Source organism: Cervus elaphus, chromosome 12, assembly GCF_910594005.1.
Source record: "Cervus elaphus chromosome 12, mCerEla1.1, whole genome shotgun sequence".
NCBI classification, from domain to species: Eukaryota; Metazoa; Chordata; class Mammalia; order Artiodactyla; family Cervidae; genus Cervus; species Cervus elaphus.
Window position 1 is genome coordinate 79,488,890 of NC_057826.1, and position 23,750 is coordinate 79,512,639.

At 52.8% G+C, this 23,750-nt stretch overlaps 3 protein-coding genes across 9 annotated transcripts; 1 reads left to right on the forward strand and 2 right to left on the reverse strand.

The window, feature by feature from the left end:
- Positions 1 to 5: 5 nt before the first annotated feature.
- IPO4 (importin 4) lies at positions 6 to 8,866 on the reverse strand. The gene is made up of 30 exons (XM_043919929.1): positions 8,495 to 8,866; positions 8,328 to 8,414; positions 8,055 to 8,134; positions 7,936 to 7,977; positions 7,390 to 7,519; positions 7,130 to 7,309; positions 6,816 to 6,881; positions 6,600 to 6,701; positions 6,430 to 6,513; positions 6,007 to 6,171; positions 5,851 to 5,904; positions 5,606 to 5,715; positions 5,216 to 5,324; positions 4,905 to 5,034; positions 4,588 to 4,701; positions 4,358 to 4,471; positions 4,006 to 4,126; positions 3,764 to 3,875; positions 3,537 to 3,652; positions 3,350 to 3,427; positions 3,208 to 3,265; positions 3,011 to 3,116; positions 2,729 to 2,922; positions 2,561 to 2,608; positions 2,053 to 2,178; positions 1,736 to 1,944; positions 1,497 to 1,629; positions 1,312 to 1,416; positions 493 to 562; positions 6 to 368 (listed from the first exon to the last, which is right to left on the reverse strand). Exons 1-30 carry the CDS (start codon positions 8,858 to 8,860, stop codon positions 238 to 240), a joined length of 3,540 nt encoding a protein of 1,179 aa, XP_043775864.1. The 5' UTR covers positions 8,861 to 8,866; the 3' UTR covers positions 6 to 237.
- Positions 8,867 to 8,904: 38 nt separating this feature from the next.
- Positions 8,905 to 14,166, reverse strand: TM9SF1 (transmembrane 9 superfamily member 1). Of its 3 annotated transcripts, none has more exons than XM_043919931.1 (6): positions 14,035 to 14,166; positions 13,137 to 13,498; positions 11,779 to 12,400; positions 11,311 to 11,496; positions 10,124 to 10,397; positions 8,905 to 9,571 (listed from the first exon to the last, which is right to left on the reverse strand). In XM_043919931.1, exons 2-6 carry the CDS (start codon positions 13,479 to 13,481, stop codon positions 9,178 to 9,180), a joined length of 1,821 nt encoding a protein of 606 aa, XP_043775866.1. In that variant the 5' UTR covers positions 13,482 to 13,498; positions 14,035 to 14,166; the 3' UTR covers positions 8,905 to 9,177. The 3 variants fall into 3 exon arrangements, with proteins under 3 accessions (XP_043775866.1, XP_043775865.1, XP_043775867.1); XM_043919930.1 differs by lacking the exon at positions 14,035 to 14,166 and adding an exon at positions 13,802 to 13,963; XM_043919932.1 differs by lacking the exon at positions 14,035 to 14,166 and adding an exon at positions 13,811 to 13,939.
- A 6,566-nt stretch (positions 14,167 to 20,732) lies between these two features.
- On the forward strand, positions 20,733 to 23,205 carry TSSK4 (testis specific serine kinase 4). 5 transcript variants are annotated; one of them, XM_043919610.1, is made up of 4 exons: positions 20,733 to 21,186; positions 21,507 to 21,721; positions 22,132 to 22,495; positions 22,915 to 23,205. In XM_043919610.1, the coding sequence occupies exons 1-4, from the start codon at positions 20,968 to 20,970 to the stop codon at positions 23,095 to 23,097; spliced, it is 981 nt and encodes a 326-aa protein (XP_043775545.1). In that variant the 5' UTR covers positions 20,733 to 20,967; the 3' UTR covers positions 23,098 to 23,205. The 5 variants fall into 5 exon arrangements, with proteins under 5 accessions (XP_043775545.1, XP_043775544.1, XP_043775547.1 ...); XM_043919609.1 differs by having other exon boundaries at positions 20,737 to 21,186; positions 22,114 to 22,495; XM_043919612.1 differs by having other exon boundaries at positions 20,789 to 21,186; positions 22,114 to 22,495; positions 22,842 to 23,205.
- The last annotated feature ends 545 nt before the right edge of the window (positions 23,206 to 23,750 follow it).

The window sequence follows — 23,750 nt, forward strand, 5'->3', positions numbered from 1 at the left end:
TACCGTTCAAGCAGAAAATAAACTGCCTTTATTACAGAATGGTGTCACAACTCTGTATTGTCCCACAGCTCCAGCCCTAGGGGACATCCCCGTAAGGCAGCAAGTAGGGCTGGGACTCCAAGTGGCTATGACGCCCAGGCCGAGAATCTTTGGTAAGGCTTAAGCTGGAACTGGGCTGAGAGCTGGTCTTGGGCCTGGGAGGGCTCTGTTCTCTCCAGCCCAGCTGCAGCCCACAGTCTAGGTGAGGCCCAGGATGGTCTGGAGCTCCTGAGCCTTGTCACCAGGCAGGGAGCCCAGTGCTGAATGGAAGCTGTCGGTGTGCTGTTTGGCCAAGAACTTGAGGAGAAGCAGCAGCGCCGCCTTGGTGTCTGGGTGGAGAGTGAAGAGGGAGATGTCTGCGGAGGACCGGCCCCCAACCCTAGCTGCCCCAGGCCCTCCGAGTCCTGCTGCTCCCCGCCTCCCCCCAGTCCTGCCCACAACTGCCATCCTCACCTGATGGGATCTTGTTCTCGGCCAGGATGAGGCTGTAAATACGAAGGAGCTCTGGAGCCACGTCTACAACCTGTGGCAAAAGATGGGCCGACTAAGGGGCAGAAGAACCTCTGGGCCCCAGCACTGGGGTGGGCAGGAAGAGCCCCAGAGAGGCAGTCTCCCACCTGAGTGTTTGAGCCTGCCCAGGAGTACCCTCAGTTTGTAGGAGGGGGCCTGATTAACACTGATTAACAGACATCCCAAACAACTGTGAACCCTGAGAAGGACCCATGAAACAGGGTAGTAGTAATTTTGCAGGGGGAAGAGGGGTAGCGGGAGGATGGGACTGTGACCACAGATAACTGAAATCATGGCCTCAAAACCAAAAGGATCTCAGACACTCAGGAGCTCCACCAACACAGTCTCTGAAGGTGTGCGACAGAGGTGATAGACACAGGAGCACTGGGACATGGTTCCAGAGCTAGCCACTTGGTTCGGGTAAGTTGTATTCAGAAAGCAGAGCTCTCTGATTAAAATGGGAGGTGGGGTGGCCCAGTAGAACCAGGCTTCATGGAGCACAGTCTGAAAGAGCCGTGGTCTAGGAAATCAGTTTATGAAAGCTGGGATTTCTGGCTCAGAACAGAGGGTGGAAACAAAGCCTTCCTGGGGAAAAATGCTACGTGGTGAGAGGAAGCCCCTTCTCTCGCATTAAAGGCCTGGCTGCCAATCCTGGCAGACTAATGAGAAAGCTGAGAAGAGCAGCTTCAACGGACGCTAACTCTGCCCATCAATGAGACTAGAGCATCAAGCCCTCTGCAAGGGCCCCAGGGTCGGGGTTACCTGGTCAGGGCTGCTCTGGTACAGGAAGCTGAAGAGATGCCCCATGGTGACCCACTCCTCCAGGTCTTCCTTCAGTGGCAGGGCGTGCAGCAGCGGGGCCAGCACCTGGACACACGGAAGACTCTGGCCCCTGGCCCCGCACGCTCCGCAGCTCCCTGGCCTTGCCTGGTGCCCCCCAACCTTACCTGGGGCTCCGGTTTCCTCGTGGGACTGGCCATCAGCAGGCGGGCAAGTGCCCCACAGATGTTGTCATGGACACGATCATGGCGTTCTCGTGCCAGGAGGGGCAGCAGGAGCCCCAGCAGTTTGGGGAAGTGTCTGGTCCAAAGTCAAGGAACAGGCACACGGGCAGACTGCTCCCCTCCCTAACCCCAGGGCCATGCTCCCAACCGCATCCAGGCCCCCTCCTACAAACTGAGGATACTCCTGGGCAGGGCGACCCCCGTGCTCTGCCAGCACGCCCAGTCCAAAGATAGCATTACTTCGTACCTCGGGGTCTGCCTCCCGGGAGGCACTCAACAGCACGGGGAATAGCCGGGACACAAACTGGGCCGACGCAGCACCCAGGCCTTGAATGGACTCCGCTAGTGTTCCCACTGCAAAAGACTTCTCTGCCACTGTGCAGCCCTGCTTCTGGTGAGGGGAGGAGTGCTAGTCAGCCTGGGACGGGGACAGATAGAGGAGGAGGGCACTGGGGCCTGGGAGGAACAGGGTTGGAAGTCAAGAGAATAGAGCACTCACCGTCTTGCAGAGCAGTAATGGCAGGAAGCCAGCAAAGAAGGGGGCAAAGGCGTCTCCCCCGGCCGCAGCTGCCAGGGCAGGGATGGCCTCACCAGCATGCTCCAGCAACATGGCATCATATTCAGCCTGTGGGGCCAAGTCAGAGGCTGGAGTGCCAGGGCCAGCTCTGAGCCTGGGAGCAGCTCCCATCATGCCAACTGCAGGTGGTCGCCCTGAGGGCTGCCCTTGATTGACAGGACTGGGGGCCCCTCCCAGGCTAGGTTGGTTTGCAGCCCAGCCTTTCCTCCTTCCTGGTTCTCCTATTCCCATCCATTGATCCAAGCCTGCCCCAAATCCCCACCGCCAGGAAGCCTTCCTTGGATCTCCACTGCCTCAGTTGGAGCAGGGTGGGTTGTTCAGAGCCACTAGCAATCTCTGAGCAGCCCCTGTACCCCCAGGCCAAGGCCAAGTGCACTGCCCGCCTGCCCCATGGGGATGACCTGGTCCCGTCTGCACCCGCAGTTCTCACCTGCTCCTCCTCCTCCTCCTCCTCCTCATCGGTGTCCTGACAGGCTGTCTGCGGGAAAGGGCGCTCAGCTCAGTCTGGGCTCTCCAGCCCCTTCCCGTCTCCATGGGGTGGAAGGAGGGGGATGTCTCTGACCAGCCCCACCCAGGGCCACCTCCTCACCCTCCTCACCTTCCTTTGCAGCACAGCTTTGAGCGCCTGGCAAAGCTCAGCAAGCCGCCCGGGGGGCTGCAGTGCCAGACCGCCACAGCTGCGCAACATCGCCGTCAGGGCCTCCAGCACGGCCATCACCACCTGGCGCTCTCGCTCCCCGTGCACCGCCTGCAGGTAGGACGGCACCACCCGGGCCAGCGCGGCCTGCAGAGCTGGGGACACGATTGGCTGAAGCCCTGGTCAGGCCCTGCCCCCTCCCCACCCACCCCGTTTCCAGGGGCCCCATCCTCCTCTTCTCACCAGCAGTGTTGGATTCCGAGGGGCAGCTTTGACAGGCTTTGTGCAGTGCGCAGCAGAACTGACCCAGGGCCTCGTGGGCCGCCTTCCGCACGTTCAGGTGAGGGCACTGCAGCATGAGGAGGGGCAGGACGTGCATGCTGTGTGCAGGGCCAACCTGAGCCCTCTGACCCTGCTCACCGGCCCACCAGCCCACTCACCTCCAGCAGTTTGAACACTTCTTCAAAGACAGTCTCCATGTAAGGAAGGAAGGCAACACTGTGGACAGACAGACAGACACACCACCATGGAGAAGAGGGTCCCAGGAGGGGTTTCCAGTGCTGGGGAAGGGCTGATGTTCACCTGGTATTCACGGAGATCTCCCCCAGGGCAGCACAGGTGTCTTCCTTCTCATCGAAGAAGGCGTTTCCCACACTGTATCTAGAGTAAGGCGGGGAGGCGGCAGCAATCAGGTGCCAATAAGAGCAGAACTGTGCCTGGGCCCCTGTCTCAGCCAGGACTCCCTGGACCAGAAGGGCAGCCCCCTCACCCTGAGATCTCTGAGTCATCCTCTTCTTCGTCATCCTCCTCCATGAGCTCCTCCTCTTCCTCACCACTGCTCTCATCGTCAAAAAGGAGGAATGTGTGGCTTCCATCGTACTGAGGCTGGATGGGGAGGCCCAGCAGGGACTTCAGCTCAGCTGGGCCCTGGAGAGAGCTCCCATCCCAGGGGTGGCCTTCCCCCACTGGCCCACACCCCCCCAACCTTCCACTCACCACAATGCCCTCGGTGGAACGCAGTGACAGCAGCATGAGTGTGGTGATCTGTGGCAGGTGGGGAGCCAGGCTCTCACCCATTAGCCCTGATAAGGCTGCAAACAGGCTGTACCTGGGAGAGGCAGGTGGAGGCTGCATAGTCCTGCTTGCTGTAGCCAGGCTGGATGGGGGAGCCCGGGGAACCCATGGTCCAGAATGGGAGGTCTGGGGTCTGGGTGGGGGCAGGGTGAGGGCTCACTCACGTGCAGCGCCGCAAGTCAGGGTCGTCTACCTGGTCGCACAGGCCCAGCCCCAGCTGGCAGCATTCCTCAGCCAGGGGCCTCATGGGCTCCCCTACTGCTCGTACCAGCACCCCAAGCGTCTCTGCGGAGGCAAGGGCATGGTTAGCACCAGGAGCTCTAGGCTAGAGGTGTGCAGGGCCAAGGCTTGGGGAACCAGAGGTAGCTGAGGGGGATTAAGAAACCCCTCCCACCCCTGGGTACAGTGCAAGGGAAGGGAGACACCTGTGCTGCCCCGGAGCCCATTGCTGTGAACATCAGGGAAGCATCGGCCCCTCCCCGGCCCCGGGAAGCCTGCCAGGAGCCCCTCACTCACCCAGGCTCTGGATCCGAACAGGCTGCAGGTCCTCGTGGTTCGTCAACAGGAACTCCCGCAGATGCTCCATGATGGTGGGGAAGTAGGGCAGCATGGAGGCCTGGGCAGCCGTGGCTGTGGGTGGGAGGACAGACTCAGAGCCGGCGGGTAAGCCGGGATCACCTGCCACAGGCACCGTGAGTGAGTGAACGGCGTGAACCCCGGGCGCCCACCTCCGGCCTCCGACTCACCAACGGCTCCCAGGGCGCTCACAGCCAACTCCTTGGACCGGGAGCTGCTGGGGGTCCTCAGAGGCTGCAACATACACTCCATAAGCTCCGGAAGGTAGGGCTGCACTTTAGGCCCTGTGGGAAAGGGCATCCCTCCAGCAACCAACCAAGGTCCTCATGCCTGCCCCCGGCCAACCCGCCTTGTGGCCCCACCGCGCCGGCCTCCCTACCACACCTGTCCCCACCACAGGCAGTGGTTCACGGAGCTGCACACCCTGCCCTTTCAGCCGAAACCACAGCCCCATCCACTCTCTCACACCCCCAAATGCCCTGATTACCTAGGTTCTCCACGAAGTTCTCCAGGGCATAGCAGGCCTTGGCCAGGTGATGTGTGTGCCCAGGAGGCACTGACTTTAGATAGGCGAGGAGCAGTGGCATTACCTCCCCAGAATAGCTGCTGATGTGGGGCTGGGGGAGAGGAGAAAGGGAGTCTGAGTCAGCTTAGCTGCAGAGCACATGTCTAAGTGCTGAGAACAGCAGGTATGCAGAAGGATGAGCTGAGGGATGAGCTGGTCCCTGGGACAGGGCAGGGGGTTGGGGGGGCGGTGGGAACTCTGGAATGGTGGCTGCCCACTGTGGCCTTGCTGACCTGTAAATTCTCTGAGAACTGGCCCAGAGCAAAGAGCGCGGCATTGCGCACAACCTGCGATGGGTCCTCCAGACTCTTGCAGACGATCTGCAGCAGTGGGGGCAGCAGTCTGGATGGGGCAGGACAAGAGGATGGAGTCTGAGGGGCAGGACCTGAGATCCCTGGGCTAAGCCAGGCTGCTCAGCCTGGGAAAACCAAGCCTTCTGTCACCAGACGGTAAGCACCAGCCACCGGGGTATGCACATTTATCTGCCAGATCAGGATGTTTGAGGGGAAGGGCAGATGCTACTGATGATGAGGCTGAAGCACAAGCGCAGCCCAGGACTGCCGTGGGCGCTGTGGTCCTCCTCACCATGGCCCACCCTCACTCCAAGACAGGAGAACAAACACCTCTGCCTGATGTGGTCACCGGCTCCGTCGGAGAGCACCGCCAGTACCAGGAGCCCAGCCTTACGCTGGTATGGGCTCTGGCTCCGCAAGGCCTCTTCCAGCATGGGCATCTAGGGAAGCAGATGGCAGTCTCCTGAGACCCCAGCAAGAGCCTGCCACGCCTACCAGAGCCCAAACACCCTCAGCCTCAGGGGGACTAGGCAAACCCGGGGTTAGGAGCACTGGAAGGACAGAGCCACACTTACCAGCAGGGGACAGAGCTTCTCAGGAGGCAAATGGAGTGCCAGCATGTCCACGACCTGGAATAGGACAGGAAGACCTAGCCGGACTCCCATCTCTGCCCCGAAACCTTCTCCAACTACCTCACACCCCAGCCACCAGACCCTCCACATTTACCCCACCTGAACAGCAAAGTGCTTGGGGGTCTCCCCCACCAGCCCAGGATCCAGCTCTTCCTCCTCCACATCCTGGTCCTCAGGATCCAGCTGGCCCATGGGGGGCTCAGCAGCCATGATGGGAAAAAGGGTGTGCAGCAAGGGTGGCAGGAAGCGATTCTTCAGCAAGGCCTGAAGGGGAAGGATGAAAGGGTGTCCCCTGAGAATCTGCTCCCACGATGGGCTCACATTTAAAATTCTAGCCTTCCAGGCTACAAGGGGTCCAGCAGGAGATTCCCAGTCCCCAAGCCAAGAGCTGGGCTGAGTCCAGACAAAATCTAGAACACCTTAGCTATGGTATTTTACATATCCCCCAAAAGACAGCAAGCCCCAAGAGTGAGACAGAGGAGGAAATGGGGCTGGATTGATGTGTATCAGAAGGCAACTCACCTTGCTCTTGACTTTGACCAAGAAAGTGAGGCAGCAAAGAATACGCACACGTATTGCATCGCCCAGGGCTACGTTTCTAGCCACCTGCCCAGAGACCAGCTCAAATCAGAAACGGGCAAGGAAGCTCCCAGCAGAACGAGCAGCAAGGACAGTGCCAACCCCAGGCTCACCTCCAGGCAGAACGTGAGGACCTCTGCGAGGTGCGAGCTGATGATGGGCACCTCTGACTCCAGCAATTCATCCAGGGCCTCCATGGCCTCACAGGCTTTTGCCTGCCAAACAGAGAAGTCACAGGCTTATTTATTATACTCTTCTTTAGTGGATCAGGCTGAACACTCCTGCAACTCTCACTCCTTCCAACAGAGCTCCCACCCAAATGTCCTTACTTCATCTATAGGGATCAGAGTTTGCACAGCCACGATGAGCTTGGGCACCAACATCCGCGCAAGAGGCTGGAGGACACAAGATGAGATGAATCACAGAAAGCATGACACAGCCTCATCTCCAGCCCCAGAAACTGTCCGCTTCCTCAAAGTCTGGACATAGGAGGAGTCCAGGCACAGCCACCCACAGGATCCCCTCTCAACTGTTAGGCAGAACAAAAACCAGGGAAAGAATCTCAAGTAGATCTGCGTCCGCTAGGGGAAGGACATGAAAGCCCAAGGACGGGAACCAAGGAAAATAAGGGCCCACATCTCACCACATCATCAATGCCAAGGTAAGGGGCCATGGTGGTCAGAGTGCGCAGGGAATAGAAGAGGAGCCCAGGAGAGCCCACCTCACCAAGGGTCTCATTCAGAAGTCGGAGAAGCTCCCGGTGGTGGGGTCGGAAGGCCTCAGGTCGGGAGGTCACCACCACACTTAGAAGCAAAAGCCCCATCTGCTCAGGAAGAAGGGTTGATAGCTTACAGTCTATCCAGCCTCTGGGTCCCCTCCCCCCCACCAACCATGGGACAGTACCTCTCTCTCCCGGATGTGGGCGCTGTGTGTACTATGTTGAAGAAGCTGCAGGAGCTGAGGCCAGGCCTCCAGGCCTTCTTTTCGAAAAATGGCAGCTGAGAGCTGGGCCAGGCTAAGACTCACAGAATGCCTGCAAACAGGAGAGATTGCCCACCCTCAGTCACCCTCCAACTCCCCTTCTGTACACGATGGCTCCGTCTCCCTAGGGTGGCCAGGAGAGAAACCTCCAGGTGTGCACAGATGGTCTCTGCCAAGTTGGGACACAAGATGGCAACTCAGAGAGAAATAGAAGCATGGTGGGGTTGACCTCATATTGAATTTCAGTTCCATTCTTCTGACTCGAGTTTGCCATACCATTACAGCCCACTCTCAAGAACTTTAGTCTTTAATACATCCTGAGAAAAATTCTTCCTCTCACCCTTGATCTAGAACCAAAGTCCCTGCCTCCCAAGACCCAGCCTAGAGCTGAAAAAGAAGGCAGAAACCGGGAAAAGATCTCAGCCTGGAGCCAGTTAGGACCCCGAGAGAAGGCAGGCAGGCACTTACTCTGTCTCTCTCTGGAGGACTGTCAGGACCAAGGACTTGATGCTGGAACACAGGTGGCAGAAGATTGGTACCCAGAAGCCGCCTCAGCCTGGCCCCGCCCCGCCCCTGGCCCAACCCACCTCTCCCGTTGCTCAGCCGCCAGCCGACGCCAGCGGGTGCTCAGTCGTCTGCGGGTCAGTACGGCCGCGAACTGGCGGATCTGAGACGAGGAAGCAGATACGTGAGGGACCGGACCGGGACGAGGAAGCAGGCGTTTGGGGGTCCGGGGGAAGGACGAGGAAGCCGGCGTGTGAGGACCGGGGCAGGAAAATGCTGAGCGGATGGCCGAGGACAGGAGCTAGGACTTGACATGTGGCGTACTACAGCTCAGCGGGAAGGGCCAGAGGCCTCACCTGAGGGTCACCCGCTGAGGCCAGCAGGTCGCAGAGCGTGGACAGGGAGGCGGGGTCCCGAAGAGCGGTCTGGAGCTGTTCAGTGGCCTGGGAAGAGCCTGAGGGTCAGAGTCGGGCCGTTCCCGAAATCCCCTACTCGCCCTGGCCCGGTCCTGCCTGCCCCGTACCCGACGGATGCGCTCGGTGTCCGGCAGCAGCAGCTCCCGCAGGATCTGTTCCAGGCCGGCGGGCTCCATGGCAGCAGCGGAGCCGCGGCTGCGAGACCGGGAGGGGGGAGGGACAGCACGTGGAGGCTCTGAAATCCGCTTCCGGCGGAAAGGGCGTTGCTCCGCGCCCCTCCCATCACCAGGGTGATTCAACTCCAGCGCGGAGCGGCGGAGTTCGGGCTCCGCCACTTCCGTTGGGTCGAGCGCCGGCTGAGCCGCGGAAACAGGGCCCTGGTAATATAAGTTCCCACAGCAGACGGTTCCCAAGCTCCGCGGAGAATTCCAGTTCCGTGCATTTCGCGGCCGACACGGCCTCCTAGGGTTCATTGCCCTTAACGGCAGGGCATGAGTTCCTATATCCAGACCAAACCTTTTTCTTAATAAATTTTATTTTGGTATTGTAAAAAGAAAAATCAGGCCCCCAACTAAAAGCAACTTAAAAAAATTCAAATATATACTCCTTATAATAATAGAGACTTCTAACTTCCAGGCCCTCTCTGGTGAAGGGAGACCCAAAGGGCAAAAGGGAAGGCAACAAAACCACCACACAAGTCAGTCACTCAATCGAAGAGATGTTGGTAAGAGACCAATGAACGGGGGCAGCATGAAGAAAGGGAAAGAGCAATAGTTTTGCCGCCCAAAACTCAGTCCATCTTGAGGTTAACATAGATATAACGGATGAACTTGAGGGAAGAAAAAAAGGAGATGGTGCCCAGCATGAGGAAGAAGACGTATCCTGTGAGTAAGGAGTAGCCAAAGAACTCTACTGTCTGTACCGTCCCTGACATGTTGGAGCGACGGGCATAGTAGAAAACGGAGTAGAGGAAGATGAAGAGCCCAGTGGAGCCGACACTCAGCACAGATCGCCACCACCAGCGGTAGTCCTCCCCAGACAACTGGAAGTAGGTGAGTGCAATGGAGATGCAAGCCCCCACACTCAACAGGATGGCGAAGACGAAGAAGAGGATGCCATAGAGAGTGTACTGCTCCCGACCCCACACGGTGGCAAAGATGTAGTACAGCTCCACAGAGATGGCACTGTGAAGAGAAGAGACGGTATACAGCGTTTAAAGGGCTGCGGGCATCGCCAGCGCAGCCGCCACCCCTCCGTGTTACTGGGTCACCGTGCAAAGTGGGCCCTCTCCACTTCCTGCCCTGGAGCTCCTGGCTTGATGGGGATTCTTTTTAACCTATGATTAGCTGCTCTCATTTCAAGAACATCTTTGGTAGGTTGAGAGCAGAGATTTTGTCTGTTCTGTTTTCCACTGTATTTGCCTGACACGAAAAGGTACTCAACAGATTGAATGAGTAATCAAATGGGTTTTAAGCCCCACATGGTGTCACTAAGGTCAGAAACTAGGAAGACAGTGAAAGGAGCAATGTCTCTGGAGAGCTTTTCAAATTAGACACCCTCATATTTGAACTGATACTCCTGCTTGGAGAAAGGAGGAACCACTTAGTGATCTCTTAATGGTACAGTTCTGAACCAGGGACCATCACTGACATTGGGTTAGGGTACTGGTGAGTAGGGAAGGGGAAAGTTACAGTCAGGATCCTGAGAGTGATGCCCACAGAATAAAGGGAGGATACCTGAAAGGTAGGAAGCCACCAACAGTCATGTGGATGAGTGTAGACTTGTACCAGGGCTGGGGTGGGATTTCCCGGGCGATGTTCTTGGTGCGACAAGGTGCGTCAAAGTGGCTAGCGTTGTTCTTCCCGAAGATGCCTCCGATGACAGTGAGGGGAAAGCCCACCAACAGCCAAACCGTGAGAAGCAGCAGGATGGTGGTGGCTGGCAGAGCCTGTGTTGAGCCATTGGCCCAATGCACGGAGTTCACCACACTCCACGTCAGGAAGAAAGGCACTGCAGGGATGGGCCCCCAGAGGGAGGGTCAGCACTAGGAGCTACATCCCTGGGAGCACCAATCAGACTGGACCTAAAGGGGTGAGGAGTGAAACATCCTGCTCCCAGGCTGACTCCACCCTTTCATGTCTTGTTTGTTCCCTGGCTTACCAACACTCCCTCCCCTACCCATTATCAATAAGGATCAAGGCAAGCCCGTTACATAATGATCCAAGAATGACACAAATCCACCTGCCTCCAAGGACTTGTCCTGCCATGGCACTGGTTGACTCCTAGTATGAGACATTCCTTTGAATTAAGGCCCTGTTTTCAGAAAGCCTTGGTTCAAATGTAAATGTGATGGAAGAGAAATCAGACACTTGAGTTGGAAACACAAAAGGTTCAGAATGCAAATTACTGTCTTTGAAAGGACAGGCTGGCTTGAAAGGCTGCAGTGGGGTAGCCCGCTTCCAAATTAAAAAAAACTTTGGGAAAAAGAAAGGGAGTATCAAAAGATAAATTCGAGAATGTTATTTCAGTGGAATGGTTGAGAATACAGGCTCTAGAATTTGATTGCCTAGTTGTGAAACCTGATTCACTGCTTTTTAGAAGTACAATCTCAGGCAAGTTACCCAACCAGCCTTAAGCTCAAGTTCCTCATCTGTAAAATGGGAACAATAATACCAACTTCATAAAGTTAGTAATGAGTATTAGATGAAGGCATGTCAAGTGCTTATCATAATGCTTAGAACATTTTAAGGGCTTAATCATCTTTAACTATGCAAAAAAAAAATGCATTTTTTTCTTTTGGATGGCTTTTTAGTGTTTCTTTTGCCTATTTTCATTCCCTTAAAGCCTTACTTGGACTCTATCTCAGATTCCACAGTGTGTTCTAAGTTCCTAAATTGGCCCACCAGGAAACAGGCAGTCATACCAGAGAAGAGACTGGTGGTGAGAATGATGTTCCACACCCAGCGCTCGCCTCCAATCTGCCGGTAGAAGTGGCTGGACACGTAGCCAGAGATGCAGCAAGTCAGGGCATACAACAAGATGGCTGCTGAATTAATAGCCCCGTGACGGTGCACGTTGAACATGCCCAACAGCGCCATGACAATAATGCCTGCAGGGTGGTAGTGGAAAGCCTGTGTTAGATCTCACTTATCCCATTTCAGAGGGATCAGCCAACCCCCTTTCTCCCAGACCCAGGGCTTCCAATATCCCCCAGTTCTGTTGTCCAGAAAACCCACAGCAGAATATATGCATCCTCGTTAGAGCCATCCCACCCCTTAGGTCTGCCCCTCACCTTGGACAGAAAAGAAGCTCTGCAGATCTTTTTCTGAACAAACCACCTACTTAGTGCTACCCCTTGAGAGAAATCCCTGATTAATTGTTATCACCTCACCAGTGCCAAGGGCCAGGAATTGGGCACCCACACCAAGTACAGCACAGAGCAGACCACGGTATGGAGGGAAGCGGAAGACATCTGTATGGATAATTTTCCAGCCATTGTCACTTTGGTCAAAGTCATCACCCGAACCTGCAGAGGTTGTCTCTTCATCCAAGTTATACCGAGCCAGGTCATTTCGAAGCACACGCATGAGAATAACAGCCACAAAACCCACCAGTAAAAACACAAGCACCATGGAATTGATGATGGATAACCAATGGATTTCCAGTGTTCGGGGAAAGAAGCCACCATCATCACCACGGCGCCTGTCACTCCGACGCTCAACTGACGTCTCAGACCAGCGCACGCTGTAGGTGTGGGTGAGGCCTAGGAACTCATCAGGTCGTAGCCCATCTAAACTGTGGGGCTTGACGTCCCGCACTGAGACATTGGCAAATATAATTCGATCTCCATGGAATTCTAGGTGGAAGTCCAAATGGGTCCAGAGTCCTATCTTGTGGCTGTGAGGCAGGAAGCCACTCTCCTCCATGTAGCCCACAAAGCCACGGATTGGCAAGTCGTCCACCACAAATTCAAAGTAATATAGTTCCTCAATGGCCTGGCGTAGCTGTTCCACCTACAGAGAGCAAGTCAGGAGTCAGATAAGGCCTCCCCAAGCAATGGATTAGAGCAGGATTTCAGCCTCAGCACTAATGACATTTTGGGCTAGATGATTCTTTGTTGTTGGGGGGCTATGCATTGTAAGATGCTCCATCCCTGGCTTCTCACTAAACATCAGCAGCATCCCCCAATCCTGACAATCAAAAATATCTCCAGACATTGCCAAATGTCCCTTGAGAGACAAAAACCCTCTGCTGAGAGCCACTGGATTAGACCCTAGTATGTTGTGATTCTCCTAAATGAACAAGTATGATTTGTCAGGATGAAGGCCTAGAAGGAGAGGGAGAAGGTGTAGGAAGCCCTGAAGTAGACCAAGGGAAAATGCCCTAAGATAGGAATTGCGAAGAAAAAAGCACGACAGGCAAAATAGAGTGTAAAGGAGCCAGTTAAAATAGCTGAGAGGTAGGAATGGAAAAAAATGACTACGTAGGATTCGGGACCTTATGACCAACAGAGAAGCTTCAAGTCAGGAGCCCTGGGCTCTCATATCAACTCTGCAATCCACCATCTATGTAGTCTCCAAAACAGTTACTTCTGAGCAAGGATGTTTCTGTATCAACCAACTGTCCTGCCTGTCACATAAAGTTGTAGTTAGAATCAAATCGGATCATTTCCATAAAGGTGCTTTGAAAACCATAAACTCAAGGTCCTGGGAAGGAGGGCTGAGTCCCAGTCACTGTGGAGAGGCTGACCTGTGCGGAACTGAGCTGCATGTGGCACAGAACTCTCTTCTCCACATTCTCCCGAAAGCGGATCTCGTACAGAGACTCTGCCATTCGGTCCCCATCCAGCACTTCGCCCAGGCTAAGGCTTTTGTGGCGTATCTTCTCAGGGCAGCAGACCGGAAGCTGGTAGTAGTGGTAAGTCTCCTGAGGGTTATGGTAAGGTCCCACTTTGTTGACATAGAGAATGACGGGGTCGCCGGCCTTGTAGTGTGTCGCACCTTCCACCCCGGGCTCACGGCCTGTGAGCAGCAGCAGCAGCAGGAGCGGCCCCCACCGGCAGCTCCAACTTCGAGGGTGCCTTAGGACTGGCATCCTTAAGGCTGCGGAACCTGTTGGAGGGAGTTCTGCAGTTATGGGAACCAGGGATCAAGTGACCCCCCCAGGTCAGGTTCTTCGAACTGAAGCCAATGGCTCCAATTCCTCCCCTTGGCCTTTCCTCCCATCCCTCAGGAGGCCACCACCGCCCGACCCCACCGCCACAACCACACCAAGTCTCTCTAGCCCGAACACTAGGTTCCGCCTCTGCTCTTGTAGTCCTCTGAACCTGGGGTACCCCCTCCAGCAGCCCGCCTGCCCGGGACCTCCCCGCGAGCCCCAGCCCATTTCCATGGCAACGCCACGCGGCCCCGCACCTCCGGCACCTTCCGGCTTGTAGCCCCGGGGTGCTCTCCGCGCGGGAAGGGCTGGCCGAAGAGGCCTCTGCGGCCCCGTAGCCGCTCCTGCGCTCCAGCCGGGGTCTCCCCCAGAGCGGCGCGCTAGCGGGGGGCCTGGAGAGGACTTGACGACCGACCTCCACGGGGCTGGCCGCCGCGGTGCCTGATCACAGCGGCTGCGGCCGCACCGCAAAACGTCGCCCTCGGCTCACCTCAGTGCTGCCGGAGGAACTTTATACGGCTGGAGGCTCGGCCCACCTCTGCAGACCCAGCGACTCTCCGCCAGTGCGTCGCCCGGCGCGGGGCCCTCCCGGCAATCGGAAGGGCAGCTCGGGACACGTCAATCTTACCCCTTCCGCCTTCGCTCGCAGGGACCTCAGCCCCGCGGAAAACTCCTTCCCTTGAGCTTGGAGGGAGCCACGCCCCCCGGCTGAAGCCGCTGCTACGCTGTCCTGTTTCCCCCGGAGGGGTTGCGGTTGAGACTTCGCTATGAGGACACAAACACGTTTTTTTGGATAAGAGTCGCCGACAGTCCGGCCCCCTGTCCTCGGGAAGTTTGGGGTTGGACGCCTAAGAGCAGTGCCCGCCGCGCGCACCGAGTGACCCTCCGGATCCCGGGGGCGGCTAGCCCACGCCTAGTGGATGCCCGACGCGTTTGCCGGCTGAACCAATGGAACTCGCCACCGAGTGCAGAGGCCGAGTCCCGAGAGGCGGTTCAAGGTTCCCACTGAGGACGAGGATGAGGCTTTGGGCGTTGCTGTCCTAGGACAGCGAGGACACAGCCCGTACAACGGCCCTAGAGTCGGATCTCACCTCAGGGCTGCTCTGCCAACAGTCATGAATGGCCTCTCGCCAAAAACCAAATACGTAAATAAAAGTATCTTCCCGAGGCTGTCCTGGAGGCCTCCTTGACTGTATAGTGACCGTCCTGTGTCCGACGATAGGCAATCCTGGGCCAGGTCTGGTTAGGAGGCAGGCAAAGAAATCGGGGTTTTTACCCCGTGTGTTGGGCAGCCTGGAGCTTATTATTAATTGCAAGTAAAGCATCTTAACTTGTTTTGATCACTGTTTTTATTTTTATTTACCTGTATGTGTTTGTTGTTGTTTAGTCGCTCAGTCGTGTATGACTTTGCGAACCCATGGACTGCAGCATGCCAGGCTTCCCTGTCCATCACCTTCTACCCGAGCTTGCTCAAACTCATGTCCATTGAGTCAGTGATGCCATCCAAACATCTCATCCTCTATGGGCCCCTTCTTCTCCTGCCTTCAATCTTTCGCAGCATCAGGGTCTTTTCTAATGAGTCAGCCCTTCTTATCAGGTGGCCAATGTATTGAGCTTCAGCATCAGTCCTTCCAATGAGTATCAGGATTGATATCCCTAAGGATTGACTGGCTTGATCTCCTTGCTGTCAAAGGGACTCTCAAGAGTCTTCTCCAACACCACAGTTCAAAAGCATCAATTCTTCAGCGCTCAGCTTTCTTTATAGTCCAACTCTCACATCCATACATGACTATTGGAAAAACCACAGCTTTGACTAGATGGGCCTTTGTTGGCAAACTAATGTCTCTGCTTTTTAATATGCTGTCTAGGTTGGTCATAACTTTTCTTCCAAGAAGCAAGCGTCTTAATTTCATGGCTGCAATCACCATCTGTAGTGATTTGGGAGCCCAAGAAAAAGTCTGTAACTGTTCCATTGTTTCCCCATCTATTTGCCATGAAGTAATGGGACCGGATGCCATGATCTTAGTTTTTTGAATGTTGAGTTTTAAGCCAGCTTTTTCACTGTCTTCTTTCACCTTCATCAAGAGGCTCTTAGTTCCTCTTCGCTTTCTGCCATAAGGGTGGTGTCATCTGCATATCTGAGGTTATTGATATTTCTCTCTGCAATCTTGATTCCAGCTTGTATTTCATCCAGCCCAGCATTTCACATGAAGTACTCTGCATATAAGGTAAATATGCAGGGTGACAATATACAGCCTTGATGTACTCCTTTCCCAATTTGGAACCAGTCTGTTGTTCCATGTCCAGTTCTAACTGTTGCTTCTGACCTACATACAGGCTTCTCAGGAGGCAGGTAAGGTGGTCTGGTATTCCCATCTCTTGAATTTTCCACAGTTTATTTGATCCACACAGTCAAAGGCTTTAGTGTAGTCAATGAAGCAAAAAGTAGATGTTCTTCTGGAATTCTCTTGCTTTTTCTATGATCCAACTGATGTTGGCAATTTGATCTCTGGATCCTCTGCCTTTTCTAAATTCAGCTTGAACATCTGGAAGTTCTTGGTATGTGTTTGAGCATCTTTTAATTTTGTATTGCCGATTATTCTGGAAAAGTGTATTCTGTCAAGGGATCTGTCACTAGGGAAGTTCCTCTGGAGATCAGACCTAGGGTCGGTGAGTTTGGCCGCTTGAGAACTTAAGGTTCCTTTTACTCGAGTAAAGACAGTGGAAAGTGTTAAGTGACTTCTGGCTTGAGAAGTCCTTCATTTACTCATTTCTGCCCTCTCTGACCCAGCCCTCCTCCCTGCAGGAGGTGAGGTTCCAGGATGTAGAGATTGAGATTTTTAGACAGTGAGTTTTGTAATTAGAAAAGTAATTTGGAGTGGCTTTGGAATAATCTTTTACATGACAACCACCTGGTCCCTAAACCTGGGCCTCTTTCACAGTTAACAGTCACTGCCCCCGTCCCCCCCCCCCCCCATAAGATCAGTGCCATCAGGATTCCTCTGCTTTTCTCGAGTATCTTCCAAATTGCTTGCCATGCTGCCTTGGTGCTGGTCCTATCCCTTCAACTAAGCTGACAGCCACCTTGCTTCTCTCTTGGTCATCTCTCCCCTTGTATCTATTTTCCACACTGTTGCTGCAAGTTTTTTTTTCTTTTTTTAATCTTAAAGATGTCCTATTTCCAGCAACAGTGATTCTTTTTTAAAAAAAATTTAATATGATTTTTAAAGGTTTCTTTCCATTCAGTTATTACAGAATATTGTCTGTATTCCCCGTGTTGTACATCCTTGAGCGTATCTTACAGGCAGTAATTTGTATGTCCCATTCCCCCACCCCTATATTGTCCCTCTCTCCCTCCTCACTGGTAACCACTAGTTTGTTTTTTTATCTGTGAGTCTGCTTCTTTTTGTTAAATTCACTAGTTTGGGACTTCTCTGGCAGTCCAGTGGTTGAGACTCCTTGCTTCCAATGCCTGGAACGTGGTTGGGGAACTAGGATCCCACATGCTTCGCAGTGCAACCAAAAAAAAAAGTAAATTCACTAGTTTGCAACAACAGTTCTTAAATCTCAGTATGCATCAGGTTCAGCTAGAAACTTATTAAAAACAGAGATACCTGGGTCCCCTCCCAAATCAGGATCTTGGGGAGGACGTTACTGGGCATCAGTATTTTTTAACAAGCTCTGATTTTGATGCATACCAAAATTTAACCATGAGTACATAGGACAGAGCCATAAAAAAAAAAAAAAAAACCTTGGCATATTAGGTCTCTCAGACCTGGATCTAAATTACTTCTCCAGGTACATTCCCCTCTGGAACCCTATCCTGTGTTTAAATTGAAATCTTTTGAATGTCGTATTTTCTCAGGCCTGCAAGCTTCATATAGTTCCTTCTGCCTAGACTGTTCAATCCACCATTCCCTGCTTGCCTGTCTTTTGAACAGTACAAATGCCACCTTCTCTATAAAGCCTTCCCTTACATCTCCTTTCAGACTTTGTTTATAGAACTTTATCTCACTGTTATATTTCATTAACTTCTTATGTGTCTGTCTCCCTTGCTAATTGCTAACTCCTCACAGGGGGATTATAATTTATCCATTTTGGTATCCTTAGCAAAGGATAAATCCTTAGCAAGCACAACCTAGCAGTGTTTTTGTATACAGTAGGCAGCTTAATGGAAACAGTGACAGACTTTATTTTCTTGGGCTCCCAAATCACTACAGATGGCGACTGCAGCCATGAAATTAAAAGACACTTGCTCCTTGGAAGAAAAGCTGTGACAAATCTAGATAGCCTATTAAAAAGCAGAGACATTACTTTGCCAACAAAGGTCTATCTAGTCAAAGCTATGGTTTTCCAGTAGTCATGTATGGATGTGAGAGTTGGACCATAAAGAAAGCTGAGCACCGAAGAATAGATTCTTTTGAACTGTGGTGTTGGAGAAGACTCTTAAGAGTCCCTGGACAGCAAGGAGATAAAACCAGTGAATCCTTTAGGAAGGATCCTATTCCAATATTCTTTGGAAGGACTGATGCTGAAGCTGAAGCTCCAATACTTTGGCCACCTGATGTGAAGAGCTGACTCATTAGAAAAGACCCTGATGCTGGGAAAGATTGAAGGCAGGAGGAGAAGGGGCCGATAGAGGATGAGATGTTTGGATGGCATCACTGACTCAATGGACATGAGTTTGAGCAAGCTCTGGGAGTTGGTGATGGACAGGGAGGCCTGGTGTGCTGCGGTCCATGGGGTCACAAAGAGTCAGACACGACTGAACTGAACTGAGGCAGCTTAATACACAATCCTTGCACGAACTGATTTACCTGCTGTACATGATGAGAACAGAGGTGCCACCAAGCTGCCTATCCAGGGGAGCAGAAGACAGGCGGGGCCGGGTGAGCCTCCTTACCATGGTGTGTCCTGGACAGCTGCTCATTTTGATAGACTGAGGATGTAGATCTGATTCCAACAGGATTTTCAGTCACCCTGCCAGCAGGACTGTCAATAAATGAGAATTTACCAGTAGCCTATGGCATAATCTGTTGAAAGTTTTGTTTTGGAGGATGGAAGATAAAAGAAATTTGATTCTTCCCTGTTATTACTTGTGTGCCATCCCCACCACCCCCCCCCACCATCTTAAATCCAGATAACATCTCTTCCTCTGTCTTTCCCACCAGACTCATTTCATTTCACAGAGACCTGCAACCCCTCCCTCTGCCCTTTGGCCTTTTTCTCACTTGTCTTCCTAACCCATGCAGCTAAGGTCTTTAGCCACATTCTTACATGAGTTCTCAATGCCTCTCTCCCATTATCCTTTCACTGCAGCTGCCAAGTGAAATCTTAATCTTGGGTCAATTTGTCTGTTAATGTTCAAGCACCAACATCAGGATGCTAAAAAAATCTTAACACTATACTGTGTTAAGACTGTGTGTCCATAAGCTGGGTTTTCCAATCTCAGTTGGACCCTCAGTGCTGCCCGTTGTTCATTTTCCCAGTCAGCTCTCTCCCATTCTCCACAAGCCCTTCTTCTCAGATCTTTTGACTTCATACCCCTTCCCTCATCAACTGACCTTCCTTACAGCCTAGCGGGAGATGCAAGCAAGAAAAACAAGACACTACATTAGAGAAAGTACTGGAGCTGTGGGAGCACTCAGGAGGGAGGGACATCTGATTTGGACCTGAGCAGTCAGTAAAGGCTTCCTTAAAACAGCACATCAGCTAAGCCCTGAAGAGTCAAGTCTGCCAGAACAGAGGGAACAATGAAGGAAAAGCAGTTGTTTGGCTGGAGCATTGCATGTATATTACAACAGAAAATTAGAGAGGTAAGTGGGGTCAAATTTGAAGTCACATAAAAGAATTTCGACTTGATCCTAAGGAGAATGGGGAGGCACTGAATTGTTGCGGGAACAAAAGCAGATGTGTTCCCTGGACTTCAGGGTGAACACACTAAGGGATGAGGAGCAGAAGGCTTGCTGGAGTCATCAATGAAGAAATGGGTCTTGATGAGATCCTTAGGAAGGATGTAAAGGTCAGAGGAAATAAGGCTTGTAACAGAACCTTATTTCTATTAGGAATAGAGGGAGAAATAACAGAAATAAGGTTCTGTTACAGGGATGGATGGTGGGAGAGGCTCCTGTGGAACCTGGGGAATGGCTGGCAGGATGTAAGGAAAACTAAGTCCAGGGTCATGGAAGGCAAGATAAGGGTGCATTTCAAGGTTAAGAGGCATCTCCATCCCCACCCCATACATCTGAGTGATCCTTGTAACTGTCTTTATTCATATAAAGGTATGGAAGTGATGTTTTTTGATTTTGGAGCCTATGTCTCAATTGGTCATGCAGCTTCTGATTTTTTTTTTTCACTTGGAATTTAGTGCAAACTATGTAAGGCAACTTGGGCTAGTCTACTGAATAATGACATGATATGCATAGCTCAGTTGGTGAAGAATCTGCCTGCAATGCAGGAGACCCCAGTTTGATTCCTGGGTCTGGGAGATCCCTGGAGAAGGGATAGTCTACCCACTCCAGTATTGTTGGGCTTCCCTTGTGGCTCAGCTGGTAAAGAATCCGTCTGCAATGCAGGAGACCTGGGTTCAATCCCTGGGTTGGGAATATCCCCTGGAGAAGGGAAAGGCTACCCACTCCAGTATCCTGGCCTGGAGAATTCCATGGACTGTATAGTCCATGGGGTCGCAAAGAGTAGGGTATGACTGAGCAACTTTCACTTCACTTATGCAGAAACAAACCAGCCTAGCTGAGATGATGTCACCAGATGAACTACCCAAGTGAGTCCAGCTCACTCTTTTTTAAAAAAAAAAAGCCACCCCCACAAAAAGAATATTTTAGATCCTTTAGAACATGCTTCTACAACACCTTACCATTCTCTGTAATATTCTCATACTCAGGTGTTTCTCATGCTGGATTATAAGCACCAGTAGCATAGGGTCTCTATTGGTCTTACTGGTAATTTTCTTCCAGGATGCCACACACTGCCTGGCACATAGCAGGTACTCAATAAACATGACTGGTTGAAAGGACCAGATCCATGGAATGAGTCTCATCAGATTACAAAGGGACCTTTCCAGCAGGAAACTGCATTTCCTCTCAAGCCTTGTGGCCAGTGGTGGATAGAAGGTGAATTATGATGTGTGCAGAACATGGGACCTTGGGGAGTTCCGTAACCAAGAGGAGAAAGAAGTAACAACAGCCAGTGTAGACAAAAAGAACTGCTTCTCCCTTCTTTCCCCTCCACGTTCCTAGTGGAGAGCTGAGCCCAGCATCCCAGACTTGTGTGACTACACAGGCAAGCTTTTGGAGACTTTTAACTTCACTTTGGTACCCTAGCCTACAGCAGCTTAAGGTGTTGGCTTTCTAGGCAGACAGGAGGCTTTTAAGTAGCAAAGCTCCCTGCACTCAGCAAGCCCAACACCATGGGGAAGGGAGACGTGGAAGCACCAGCCACCTCAGCCTACCGCTCTGTCATGGAGGAGTATGGTTACGAAGTGGGCAAAGTCATTGGCAATGGCTCCTACGGGACAGTGTATGAGGCTTACTACACAAAGCAGAAGGTCATGGTGGCCGTCAAGATCATCTCGAAGAAGAAGGCCTCTGAGGACTATCTTAACAAGTTCCTGCCCCGTGAGATACAGGTTGGAAAGGGGTCTAGAAGAGGGAACTGATACCAAGCTACTTAATGGTTCTCAAAGGGGGTCCAGTTAGGAGCGGGTGGAGCCAGAAGCCACTAAACCACAACTGAATGACTCGATAGGCAGCTAGGAAAATTTAAGTTTCTTTCCACCTCACCTTCAGACCCTCCAAAAGTAAAAGTACAAAACGTAGTGTTTGTCCATAGGCCACCAGCCCTCTGGGGTTTGATCCTGTTGCAGAGTTCTAAAAAGGCAGCAGAGGGAGAGGAGGGCTGGAGCACAGCTCCCTGCCTGGGTCTGATGGGTCCCTCTTCTGGAGCCAGGTGATGAAGGTCCTGCGGCACAAGCATCTCATCAACTTCTATCAGGCCATCGAGACCACATCCCGGGTCTACATCATCCTGGAGCTGGCTCAGGGTGGTGACGTTCTTGAGTGGATCCAGCGCTACGGGGCCTGCTCTGAGCCCCTTGCTGGAAAGTGGTTCTCCCAGCTGACCCTGGGCATCGCCTATCTGCACAGCAAAGGCATCGTGCACCGGTGAGGGCGCTGCCACTCAGACTGGGGCCTTTGGGCTCTAGGGGGTTTTATGCACATCTCCTACTTTCTGCCTTCTTTCCCTCACCCTCCCCTCCTTGATCTCCCTCCTCAGTATCTAGGCCCATTCGTCCACTTTAATCGTCTGGTCAGGAACATATATTCAGTGCCCACTGTGAGCAGAGACCTTTATGAAAAGTGATGGTAAGCTCCCAGTAGTCCTCAGCTACCATCCTCTCCCCTTTGGGTTCTGCTCACAACTCCCTGGCTTTCCTTCCTCTCTGCCCTGTGTCCTCATAATGGCATCTCTCTCCCTTTGCCTTTCCTCATCTCTGGCCTCTGACCCCTGGCCCTTCAGCTCCCAGTCTAATACTAAGCCCTCTCCTGACCCCCAGCCTTTCTGCTGCTGGTAGGGACTTAAAGTTGGAGAACCTGCTGCTGGACAAGCGGGAGAATGTGAAGATATCGGACTTTGGCTTCGCCAAGATGGTGCCTTCTAACCAGTCTGTGCGGAATAGCCCTTCCTACCGCCAAGTGAACTGCTTTAGCCACCTCAGCCAGACCTACTGCGGCAGCTTTGCTTATGCCTGCCCGGAGATCTTGCTTGGCCTGCCCTACAACCCCTTCCTGTCTGACACCTGGAGCATGGGCGTCATCCTCTACACTCTAGTGGTCGCCCGTCTACCCTTTGATGACACCAATCTCAAGAAGCTGCTGAAAGAGACTCAGAAGGAGGTCACTTTTCCACCTAACTATGCCATCTCCCAGGAGTGCAAGGTGCTGGCTCCCCTAGGAGGGCTGAAGCCTTGGGTGCCCCATAGGGAGGGAATACCCAACCTAGACCTCCGGATCCTGGGGAAGGCTCCCTGCCACCAGGGCCATCTCACGCCCACTCTCTACCCTAGAATGGCAGGGAGGGCTTAAAGGGCCAACCCCTGGGCTTGCACCTGGGATGAGTGATAAGCAGGTTTTAGTGTCTATTCTCTAGGCCAGAAGGGGATTCTGCAAGGATTCCCCTCAAGATACTGGCTTTCTGAGCAGACAGGAGGCTTTTACGGGTAAAGTCAGGGCCACACTCCCTTTCACCAGAGTGGTGTGATGGGCTATCCTGCTTCTTCCTTAGGTCCGGCTGCTCATTGCCTGTGTGGCACAGTAGGGGGCCAGCTCAGCCAAGACCTCTCTCTCCCCTGCCCTAGAACCTGATCCTCCAGACGCTACGCCAAGCCAACAAGCGCGCCACCATCCTGGACATCATCAAGGATCCCTGGGTGCTGAAGTTCCAGCCTGAGCAACCCACCCATGAGATCAGGCTACTCGAGGCCATGTGCCAGCCGCCCAGCACCGCTAATCGTCACCAGTCCTTGGAAATCAGTACCTGAAAGTGGCGGAGGGGGGAGGGGGGTTGAAAGAGGAGCAACGCAGGAGGGTCTGGGGATAAAAACCTTTTATACCAAAAATAAACAAATCTAATTCTGTTTTAGTTTCATTAGCTGGAGTCACATTCTTTCCTCAGGGGGCCCTTAGCAGGGAACAGTGCTGAGGGTGAGAGTCGGATTTCTGCCCAGAGCCTGTAACCAGTCATCTTGACACCAGTTAAGTCTAGATTTTAATTTACAGTGTAGCTGTTCTGTGGCTCTGAAGGTGGGCTGGGCGTGATGGGAGGAACACCTGCTTTGGAGAAGCCTCACTATTCTGGCTGAGGACATGCTCACTGATGTGTATCTCCATGCACTCCAAATGTTCAAGTAGTGGGGCAGAACTTGTTCTACCCTGGTTGCTGTTTGTCTAGAGTCCAAAGGGACAGCATTATTCATTCTTTTAGAAACCAGTATCAGGAGGTGGGCAATATTTTGGTTCCTTCCTCCTCCAAATGCCACCTTAACCACCACTCAAACAGTCCCGGGGGTCATGGTCCCTCCTTATTGTTCCTAAAAGTGGGAGCGACGGTTTCAAACCAAGCCTATTCAACTATGCATTCTGGAGAGAGCAAACCTATTTGCCCTGTTATCCATGTATTTCTCCTTTCCTATCT